Consider the following 12,122-nt stretch of genomic DNA (forward strand, 5'->3'; position numbering starts at 1 on the left):
TGCAGCTAGCAAGTAGCAAGCTTCTGCTCAAGAGTTCAGAAGTTTCATACATTCACTCACATGCACATAGTTATCTGCCTGAGGCTGTTAGCTGCTTTTTTGCCTATATCTGTGAGGCAAAATGATAGCTCAGACTTCTACCTGGCAGTTCAGTTATTTGTATATATGCTTCAACTGAGCTGTCTGGCATGTAAAAGTAGGCAATTTACATATCCTGCTGGATAATGAAGGGGGCTGACATGCTTCAAAAATTAAGATTATTGTGCTCCATTATTCAAAAGCAAAAATCTGAAACCTTTCAGAGGACTGGAAGAGAATTAGTTAGGGCTTTAGCTGGGGCATGATGGCATGAAGAGAAGAGGGCCTCTGTGGATGCAGCAGGGTATCAGAGAGGGAGCCAGGAGCACATGGTAGGAAAGTGCATGTGGGGGACTCTGGGCTGGGCATCAGGCAGAGATGAGTGGTTTGACAGCATGCCTTCCAGCCCCAGCCCAGGAGAGGTGAGTGTGAACAGGAACGAAAAAAAAAAAGGAGGTAGGAGCATAATGAAAAATTGTTTGGCATGTTTGATACCAACTTGCACAGCCTGTAGTCTCCATGGTACTGCCTCATCTTCTATCTTTCTTCCTTTTGCTAATATGCCATGTGTGAGCAGACTAGCAGAGGCCCACATCTCCACATACTCCCATCCTATGAACTCAGCTTAAGGGACTGAACTTCCCAGTGAAGCTGAAATACATTTTTGGTAGAAAACATGAAACAAAAAATGTTTTTAAATGCTCCGTGTTTGCTAAGGAAGGTAAAACCACGGGAGAATGAATTGCTGCTCTGATGCTGTATATCAAAAAAAACAAAGTTGGCAGCTGAATTCCTGAGAGAGGACAGGCTCACTACCACTGTCTGAAACCTAAAAACAGCTCAGGAAAGTATTGTAAGAATCCCAAATGAGCCTTCTGTGAAATACAGAGAATATGCTACATCCAGAAGTCAGAGAGCTACAGAGAGCAGGACAATAGCTTGATGCTGTAGCAAGGACAGAAAATCCAACCGCCTAAGGGTAACTGACCACCACCGTGGGCTGGACTCCTAAAGTCAGGCAGACGTCAAAGCCTGGGACAACTAAACACAGCCCATGAGGAGGTGTAAATTATACACCTTGTTGATTTCAGCCCTTATTTTGTTACTTCAGGCAGTGGCTTCCTGCTTTTGATTTTAACACCTTGTGCTTCAGAGGCTTTCTTTTCAGTCTCCCAAACGGCAATACACCATGTGACCCTTCCTCCCCTTCCTTTTCCAGTAAAATAGCAGTGCAGTACTTTTCAGTGAGAGTAAATACATGCCTTAGCCTCTTGCCTCCTTACCCAGGACATCAGAAATTAAAAAAAAAAAAATAATAATATAATTCTATGTGAACTCATCCCTGCCATGAAATGTTAAATAGTACAGTTAAGTTACAGGGGAATGATTTGCAATGGAACATAATTTTATAAAGCAGGAAGCCTATATTGATAAGGTTTAGGTTAAGATATTGACCCACATTAAAAAAAAAAAAGTATTTCAAACAGAATTTTCCACCTTATTTCTACTCATTTAAAATACATATTAAAGTACTATTCTGCATCTATTGAGACAGCATCACAGATTTGATTATAGCTTTTCATATTTTTAACTGATTTTTAGATAAAATTTTCATTCTATTCTCTATGGAAAAGAAGAGGAGCAAAATGCATTCAATTATGTGTGCTTTGTGCATGGGCTTTCTGGTAAGCAAGTAGCTGCACACTGAAATTACAACGTACCAGAACGGATGTTTTAAGAAAAAAAACAAAAAAAACCCAAAAAACAAAAAACAAAAACAGTGTCTATCACACAATACTTTTTGTAATAATAGAAAATTATTCACATATGGAAACTCAATCCTTGCATGTGAAATTAACCAAAATTGCTTAGACACTGCTATTTCAACCCCTTGGTATATTTTCGTAAATGTTAAAGGTTGGTTCTATTCTGGATGACTGCCACAATCCTAGCTGCCCTGTGAGGATGTGAGTCATAAATAAATGCAGAACAGTATCTTGCTTATATGTTTCTAGTGTGGAAAACCTGATATTAAAACAGCTTTCATGCTGAAAGTAGCCAGAAAATGCAATGACAGGACAACTGTGGCTGAAGGGAACTCCCAGTCTCCAGAGCAGAGCCAGTGACACTTGGGGTCACATGTGACAAGGCTCAAATACGGGCAGCAGAGAGGTTTGAGTCCTGTCTCTCAGGCAAGTGCCACACTGACAGGTATACTTTTGCCTCGCAAGTGATCGCACAAGGGAATCAGGAAGGCTTTTAGGAAAGAAAACCCCAAATTTTATCTAAGAATAATTATTCAAAAATTATTATATCAAAAGCTTGGAAAAACATTAAAACACTTCTAAATTCCATAATATCATTCTCAGTCAGTTCTTCTGAGTAACTCCCAGGAACCATTCTCTAAAGTCCAGCAGTGGTCCAAACATAAACTACTGATGCTGATAAAAGCAAGTGCACAGAAAAGTACACATCAAAAATAATTTTAAAAAATGCTCTCCCTGTTCCTCCAGTTGATTTTTACAAAACATCAGTCTTACTTTAGACTTGCCAAAGCTGTGCCTTGTTGAGTAAATTGATCATCATATCCCAGCACAGGTTGAGAGAATGGCAAAACTTTTGATCTACTGTTAATTTTGGATGTTTTTGCACCACCACCTAGGAATTTCACAGTTCAAGCCCCACTGCTACTCTGCTGTTGGCTTTTGTATGTGCTTGCCAAACACGATCCTGCTTTTTGCTCGTAAGAAAAATGAAAAGCTACCAAGTGGTACCTTCTGCCTGATGTGTGGCTGCTCAGTGCAGCTTTCAGAAGAAGAAAGTTAATCACTTAAAGAGCAGCCACTTAACATACATTTGTACTAAGGATAACTTAAAAGTACTTGATGCCTCATACCAGAAAGAAGTGAATGAGTGCTTCCAGTTTTTGCTGTAACAGCTTGCTATAGAAGTCATACTGGGATAAAAAGAGTCAGAGCAAAACAAGACTTTTTTCAAGACCCTTCTTATTGGTTTTCAAGCCAAGAAGCTTGAAATAGGTACTTAATTCTCCAAGCTGATGTCTTGCTGGAGATGTGTCTCCAGCTTTGTGTCTCTCAATTTACGCCTGAAAGCTCAATAGGACATATCCAGATGTTTTCATGATGCAGTAGGGTATACACAAAGAAACTAAATTTTGTCACTTGTCATCAAAAAGCTGATGTCCTAAGAAAGAAGGCGATGATTTGCTTTCATGGAAGTTCAGTTTTCTTGTGAAAATGTGCTTTTGGAAGTTGCATGCATATCATTCACTAACCGCCAGTTAAACAGAAAAGCATTTGAATATCAAGTGGTGATAAAATTGAACCAAGCAATAATAAAAAATGTGTTTTCAATAAATAAGAAATGAGAACGTACCATTCATTTATAGACATTACTAGGTGTAACAAGGAAAACTTGTTTAGTAAAATGACGTGACACATTTGAAACAAGCTCAGGCTGTAAGAGCACTTGCTGTTATCAGTAAATTAATTAGATCCCCAGAGACCACAACACATTTCAAGGCTCCTTTTCCTTTTCAGGCTTCAAGGAGCATGCAATTTCTTGGAAGTTCTGGCTGCTTAATAACTGCGAGAGATTCAAAGGGAAGAGGAAAAGCAGATTTGTGGAGTGGGTTTGACTGCTGGGAGAGGCCAGCCATTCCAAGTAGAGGGCAGGCCTTTGTGCCCATGTGGATTTTCCAAGAATGTTTTTCTGGATGGGCACCATGGGGAGTACTGTTTGTCCCTCCTTTCTAGTAATAGAATGTAACAGTAAGCTTTCCCAGCTACTCACCTATTTATTGACACATCTGTTTACAAGTATAGAATGAAAATAGCAGAATAAAACAGCACGTGAGATGCACACAGATGGATAAATGTAAGCTTGATGGAATAAATTTAGGTGAACAGAAATAGCTGGGGTGTTGCAATTGCAGTTAAGAAGATAACCAAGTGTGATAAAGGCAAATGAAGGATTACCTTTCATTTGATGTTCATTCCCTTGTGTGCAATTCTCTCCAGATGAAACTTGAACTAAGAAAATCTGGGTTTCAAAGTGATTTCTCTACCTATTCAACTAACGTTGAATATTCATTAGGCTTTTTTGGCGTCCTTTTTAAAATCCCTTTTTAGCACCGAGGAGGTAAGTGCAAGTGAAATAGATTTCAATTCTGCAGGCTTCTTTATGTCCTGCTTGAACACCCTCTCAGCCTTTACTTCTGCCAGCAAAGTAGCACACCCTTTAAATACCATAAGCCTCAGCTACTTTCCAGCCACCCCTTCACCTCCTACTTTAATTTTATGGCTTTCTCTGATCACTTTAGAAATTAAGTCCCTAATCAGAGTGAGCCTCTAGCAGCACATAGTGAATGATGCCTGTTCTCACAAGAGTGGCCTAACTCTTCCTCCATCCTCAAATAATATAAACCTTCAAAGACCTGGCATGCATTGCTGCAAAGATCTTTAAAACTTACATTAAAGAAAAACAAGCCTGGATTATTATCCACTAGAACCTATTCAATTTCTTATTAGTTAGTATAACGAAGAGATCATTATACAATTCCTTTCATATCAGGATTTACCAGAGGACAATTGCACATAATTCACAACACAACTGTGAATTGTATGTAATCCCATATAAAAATCATAAATCCCTTGCTTAGGTTGATTTCCTTTATTTGTGTTTGTTTTTTAGGGTGATCTGTAACATGACCAGTAGAACTGAAAAGCCCAGTGTGCGCCAAGATGAAATTGCCAATAGAAAACTATATGTTTCTATTGCTTCCCTACAGGGTTAGCTCACTTGCTTCCACCACATCAGCACTACTCTTGGTGGCCCCAAGCTGTGTGTTGCCATCTCCAGCTCCACTTCTCAACGGGAAGTCATTTCCAGTTCCAAATTCAGGCAGAAAACACACACCACCCCCATGCTGCTTACATCTTTAGGCTTCTGGCCAGTTTCTTCCACAAAAGTTTAAATTTACCAACTCACGTGTCCTTTTTCATTCCCTTACTACAAGTTTTGTACCATTATGCTGCTTCTTATAAGTAACAGAGCAAAATTCTGGCCAGAGAGACATTTTGAGGGACAGGACAGAAAATGACGTACAGAAAGACCAGTCTCAGACAATGGCTTCTCCACGAAGAATGCAATGAATGATTCAGTTTTATTGGTAAAGGGGGAAAAATCATATCTAATCTATGGGAAGTCTGTTGTCTGCAGGCTGTAGCTACCTACAGAAAGGTACAGAACAAATAAAGCATTGTAAGTCTTTATGTATCTTAAGACTAGTGCATTCACTAGTGATTGTTAATGGTCTTTAAAAGTCTGTCCATAAAGTCAAAATTATTTGAAATACTTATAAGATGTATGAGAAAGAAAAAAAAAGTATATTCCTGTGATGTTTCCTCAAATTGATTCCTTTTCACGTTTATATAAGGAAATCTTATATAATATACTAATCTGCATACACTTGAACATTAATTTTCTAAGTATGGCATGCTGTTTATGACAACCATCTGCTCAGACTTCACTTCTTTCTGTTATTCAGTCCACTTAAAATTAACATCCACAGTTTTTGAAAAGGCAATGCAAATGATAAAGATGTTCATATTTTTGCATTCAATTTACCATGCATTGTAACCACTTCTGGTATAGATAATATTTATGAGAAATCAAACAAAATGAAGATACAAATCACAAATGCTGTGCAAAGCTTTCATTTTTCAGACTATATATGATCTTGTATAATAGAGGCAAATATTGCAATTTCGATCAGACAGCTATCTTACTTCAATGCTTAGCCTGAAAACTAGAAACTTGTAACTGTAAGAGGAAGGATGGTTTTAGGAGCACCTAAAAATAAAATCACTAACTCCATGGTAACATAGAGTGCACCTCAGCTGCATACAACTGCATTTGTTTAAATTTGTTTTTAGAAAGCACTGGGATTTGATAACTACTCAGAATCAGAGGGCTAGAGCACCTCCCCTACAAGGACAGGATGAGGGAGCTGAGGCTCTTCAAACTGGAGAACAGAAGGCTCTAAGGAGACCTTGTAGTGGCCTTCCAGCAGCTGAAGGGGCCTTAAAGAAAGCTGGGCAGGGTCTTTTTATAAGGGCATGTAGTGTCAGGACAAGGAGAAAAGGCTTTAAACTGGAAGATAATAGATTTAGACTAGATATTAGGAAGAAATTCTTTACTGTGAGATTGGTAAGACACTGGAACAGGTTCCCAGTGAGGTTGTGGATGCCCCCTCCCTGGAAGCATTCAAGGCCAGGCTGGATGAGGCTCTGAGCAACCTGGTCTAGAGGGAGGTGTCCCTGCCTACAGCAGGGGGTTGGAACTAAATGATTTTGAAGGTCCCTCTCAACCCAAACCATTCTGTGATTCTATGAATAACGTAATAATTTTGGCTTGAAAGTATGTGCAGAGCTCAGCTGTTCCAAAATTCTGCTCAAAGCTAGTAAAGCTGGACCAGGGTGTCCATGTCTGTGTCTTATCAGGTTCTGATCACATTCACTGGTCTCAACTCCACAGCCTCATCAGACATCTTCTTCTGGAGTCTGACTACCCTAAGGGAGAAATGTTTTCCATTATATATCAAATTGGAATTTCCCATGCTCTGACACATCTTTCACCTTTATGTTGTCACTGTGCAACTCCAAGAAGAAAGAACTTGCTTTTGGACATCAGCAAGTCCAACTATAACTATCAGAAAATGCCAAGTAGTTGCTATCACAGTATTGCTCCTGTTTCACTGTAGAAATTACCCTGTAGTTTCCACTTAATGATGTAAACATTTTTTGCATAGGACTACCACATCTTTTGAAGTCCAAAAGACAAACCACAGCCCATGTGAAATAAAACTGTATCTAGCTAAATCATTCTGTCACCAGGAGAAAATCTGCCTGTGCTGCACTCCAGGCTGCTGTGGCTGCCTTGTTGGCAGGACTGGGGATTTCTCATTAGTGCTAGCTCATTTATCTCAAACCTCTCAACACTTTGTGGCATAGATGTCTCCCCTTCCACTAATTTACTGTCTGTCCGCAGGCTAATCATTTTATCCATAACTTAGTTTATTCATGAAATCGTAGTGCAGATGTCATTTCACATCTCAGGAGCACTCAGAACAGAAAGGAACTGGTGTTTGCAATGTCTCTGACTGAGGCATTTGGAAAAAGGATGCAAAAAAGCAAAATTTTATTTTTACCATAAGTATTAGATTGCATCTCATGAATATGGCTTGAGATTATCTACTGAACAGTAGGAGACAGTTCAGTTAACTCATCCAGTTATTATCTTGAAAAAGAATCTTCCTAAAATGCCTTTTCTAATCACACCAATCGTTTTAAGTGTTTTAATGCCATGAAGTCCAAGCAAGGGTTACCCAGGCCTAGGTAGTCTATCTGAACAGAACTGAAGGAAATTTTTGTTTATGATTCAATAGATATCACCCTGTTATGCCCAAAAAGTTGCAGTGGTAATTCTCACGGTTTAAAAAGCAAAAAATCAAGATAGTGTATTTTTATTAAATTGGAGTTCTTGCATGGTTTGCTAAAATTGGGAGTGATAATGGTAGTAATACAGCATAAAATTATTCTATGATTCTATGGATGTCCCCTCCCTGGAAGTGCTCAAAGCCAGGCTGGATGGGGCTTTGGGCAAGTAGGAGGTATCTCCGCCCTTGGTAAAGGGTTGGAACTTGTATTGTGTAGTAAGGCCCCTTCCAACCCAAACTGTTTAGGATACTAAGAAAGTTAAATAAAAATATGAACTGAGTGATGCTTATACAAATCTGATTAAAGGTGTTTGTATTGCCAATAATTTTATATCTGATGATAAAGTTTCAAGGGGTTAAAAAACATGGAAACATGGATGCTTAAAGCATTCTGAAAGGAGGTTGTATTAAGAGTTTCCCAAACAAATTTCAATCCCATCTTCTGTCAGTAAATAACTGCTTTGATTTTAGGAATAAAGGGCACCAAACTCCTAACTTCTACTGAAGTAAGCCTGTGACATTCTGTGTGACATGTCAAAATGAACCTTGCGTAGGTAATCTAAGGTCCCTAAGCAGGGCCCTACTTAGTCTGAATCCAAATTGACAGTGAATATCACTAAAAGATATACTGGTCAAAGCTAACGGGCAAAAAATGAAGTCATTTCGGTTGGAAAGCTGACAAAATTGAAAAAAATACAGATCTGATGGGTTGTAAGCAAGCCTCATAAGAATATTTCCTAACTTTTTATTATTTTCTATTTGAACATCTTCACATATTTTTTTCAAAGAGCACTAATGAAATCTTAAAGAAAAAAAAAAAAAAACACAACAAAACACTCTACTTTTATCAAGAAGGGGAAGCTTGGCTTCATATATATAAGTGGAACACTGGAGAAAAATCTTCCACTTTCTTCAACTTTATCTTCCCTTATGGATACTATGAAGTCACAGAAATGCAAACTCTACCTGTATAGACTGAATAGGCAATCTTTTACTGAAATTGAATGCTTGAGAATTGATTTTCCAAAGCCAGAAGCACATCCCAATGCATATAACAAACAAATCTATACCCATCTTGACAGTCATAAATGAAGCAGCCCGAGGCAATATTGCAGAAAATTATAATTATTATGAAATATGGCTACAGTTCATTCGTCTCCCCATAAAAGAGCAAGCCTAATTCGGTGGTATGACATTTTAGGAAACCTGAAGTATTGGGCCACTACTCATGTGTACTATTGCCATTTTGTTTTCACTTGTATATTCAAGATCAAGTTGTAGCATACATCTTGAATATTAGTGCTAAACTGCCTTACATCCTGAGATTTCCTTAATGCTGATAGCTCAGAATAAAATCTTGTGAACTTATGAGACATTATATGTGAAATAGATCCCAACTAGAAGATAAAAGAAAAGTATGCTTCCCACAGTAATTCTGTACAGAAAAGCAGAACATACAGAAAATAGTCTGAGATGAATGACAGTATCTGTTTTGTATTTTTGACAAAGATTCTCCAATATGCCTTTGCATTGTTTTCTCTCTTTCTATATCTTGCAGCTGAAAAAAATTTTTTCTTCACTGCCACATATCAAACACATTATTATTAGACAGCATTAAAACTTCAATTAAAGGAACAAGCGCAGTCAAGATAATCACATACTTTTTCTTTTGTTCATTCACATTGTTAAGGAAAACTTGTAACTTACCCAACATTTTCTGCATCTTCATCACACTCAGCCCTATATTTGCAAACTCCACATTTTGAGTGTTTTCTCTGAACTTCTGTCCCAGATCCTTCATACTCTAAACAAAACAAGGTACTATTAGCAGAAAGCATGACTTCTATATTAAGCTCTGTCTTTGCCTGCCTAAATTCATTTACTTTCAACTATTTTGTCAACAGTTATCATACACTTACACTGGAGAGCTCCCTCTTTCAAAATCCAGCAATTGGAGGTTGGTAGAACAGTAACAATGACAAGCATCCCAAAAAACACAACTGCTTCATTGATTGTCTCTTCCTTCATTGTTTATTTCACTGTATTTATTCTCACTTCACCAGACATGCATGTAATGTAAGTACATTACTTCTCATTTTTTTTCCCCTTTTTATTTCTGATGACAGTCTTAGACTGTACTCATCTCTGATACATGCTGTGGTATATTTTCTAGATTGGTACAAGACTAAAAGAAGAAAGTAATCTTAACAAGAAAATGGGATGAATGCTATGTCCCTGAAAAGTAAAATTAATACCCCAAATATTCTAAAATACAAATGCACGGATCTTACTGTTGACAAAGACATCAAAACTCTTAGTTGAGTAAAAGAAATACAACTACATGGGAATTGTTTCAATACAATATTTTCTTAATATTCTTTATTTTAACAGTGCAGTAATGGAGAGCTTGAAAAGAAGAAAAGGAAACAGAAATCTGCAGAGGGAGTCAAGAACTTTAATATACTCTTGTGTAAGGCTGACTGCACAAGGCTGTTGAAAAGAGATCTAAACAAAGTGATTCCTTTCTCATAGTTTGATATGCTGTAGCAAGGAGAAATCAACCGACCACCAACAATTAAAAACTTGCTATATTCTTTATATTTCAATACAAAAAAGAAATCCACAACAGTTGTTCCTAATCTTCCTTGATCTCACCTGAAAGGAATCTTTCCCTCTACTGTGGGCCGAGGTTATATGCACGTGGTTAGTCTCTCTTGACTTCACGTGTGTCTAAAGCATGGCACTTGTTTTTTAAAAATGACTACATACCCAAAATTTATTACAAAACTACACCACTGTGGGAATTCTATCAGCACACTTAATAAATTGCAATAGAAGTAGTTTTCTTTTATTTTTACAGTTACTTATTTATGTTTAGTTTTTAAATTTTATATATGCCTAGCATACTACTTTTTGACTGTTCTTCTGTATTGACCATTACTATTAACATTCATTTTATTACTCATTTTATTCCTCAATGAGTTCTCTTCAGAGACGACAGTCTGTTGCAAAGAAAGAGGCTGGCATCCAAGAAAGATGATCAAGATCCTGGACTCACTCTAGGGCAATAAAACCTTGCCTGCTTGGGCATATCATTAGCCTGATCAGTTCTGATTTGCACACAGTCCATTTCAAGGCCAAGAGACCACAGAAAAACAATAATTTTATAAGGATTCTTTAACATTTAATAATTTCCTAACCTAGATGTGCACTGCCTGGATTTTGTGCCTTCTATTTACTTAGATTTTGTGAGATATTGCCTTTGATTGTAGTAGTACATCTCAAAACCACTACTTTATACAAACTTCTTTTTTGAAAAAATAAGCGGATGGATAGATTTTATGTACCAGAAACCGATGATGACTGTCATCAAAAAAAATGTGCCCCCACTTCCCCCCCTTAATTCTATTTTCAGTTGATTCTTCCACTTTCTATTCTATTGATTTGCTTCTGACAGGTGCCAATATGAGAGGCTACAGCTCTCCAGATCATCACATTTATCCTTTCTCAAAATATTTGTACGTTACTTCTCATTGTTCTAATGACAAAAAATAAATATAAAGATATGAGTAGCCCACAAAATTCTTTATCAGTCATTTTTGAAGCTTTTAGGTGCAAACCAGACAGATCTGCAGATCACAAAACATCTGCCTTTGACATTTTGTGCTTAGTAACCTTCCGCTGTTCTGCTAGGATTGAAAATATTTCATCATTTCCAATATAAACTATCTGACTTCACTTGAAATACAACCAGAATGCCTTACAGAGCACTTTTGCTGCTCTATTAGCATTTCAGTGTTCATAAACAGTAATCCACAACTACTAGGTAATTGTTTCTACAAGCTATTCAGTGTGAACTTCTCTCCCTCCCTGCTAAAATTGCTTTCTCTATCTTCAATATTTTTTGCTTGTTTTAGAAAAAGTGTGGTACTCTTTTCTTGATTGAAACATGAAAATCCTAGTACACATAGAGTTACTTATCTGTACTTTATTCTGTTTGCATATGCATGCAAATAAATAATATAAAAAAAAATAAATACATGCAAATCACAATTACCTGCACCTCAGGTGCTGTTAATTTACACCTGTCAGGATGAAGTGTAGTGCAGATGAATGCATCTTGATACAACATTTCCAATTAGGCAATGGTCATCTGTAATTTTTAGAAGCTTCTTTCATTATTAGCTGCATGATGAACCAGCAGCATGAAACACTGTGTATAATTTAGATTGAAGTCCTTCAAGAAAATGCTACTTTTCCCATCAACACAGAATATATAATAACTGTCTTTTCAGCCTGAATAGGTAGCAGACACATTCTGTACCCAACTTGTGTGCTGTTAAAATAAGTTCATCCATTAATATTTGAGGGCAATAGTTCCTCTGTCGTGAGTGAGTGTCTCCAGATTGGCAATGCACCTCTTGACAGATTGCTTCTCCCTTCTCCTTTCTTCTACATATTTGATTGTTCCTAAATAGGTTATAGCCATTAATTTTAATATTCCAATCAATCAAATCTTCCCAGC

The 12,122-nt window shown here is 37.3% G+C and overlaps 1 protein-coding gene across 1 annotated transcript in view; it reads right to left on the minus strand.

The window, feature by feature from the left end:
• Nucleotides 1-12,122, minus strand: part of TMEFF1 (transmembrane protein with EGF like and two follistatin like domains 1) — a gene marked incomplete at its 3' end in the record, with an annotated part of 117,055 nt that overhangs the window by 12,698 nt on the left and 92,235 nt on the right. The window contains exon 5 of the mRNA XM_079533036.1: nucleotides 9,305-9,401. Within this exon, the coding sequence (XP_079389162.1) occupies nucleotides 9,305-9,401 (97 nt within the window). The remainder of the gene's footprint in view (nucleotides 1-9,304; nucleotides 9,402-12,122) is intronic.

Source organism: Tetrao urogallus (assembly GCF_951394365.1).
Source record: "Tetrao urogallus genome assembly, chromosome: 3".
In the NCBI taxonomy this organism is placed as follows: domain Eukaryota; kingdom Metazoa; phylum Chordata; class Aves; order Galliformes; family Phasianidae; genus Tetrao; species Tetrao urogallus.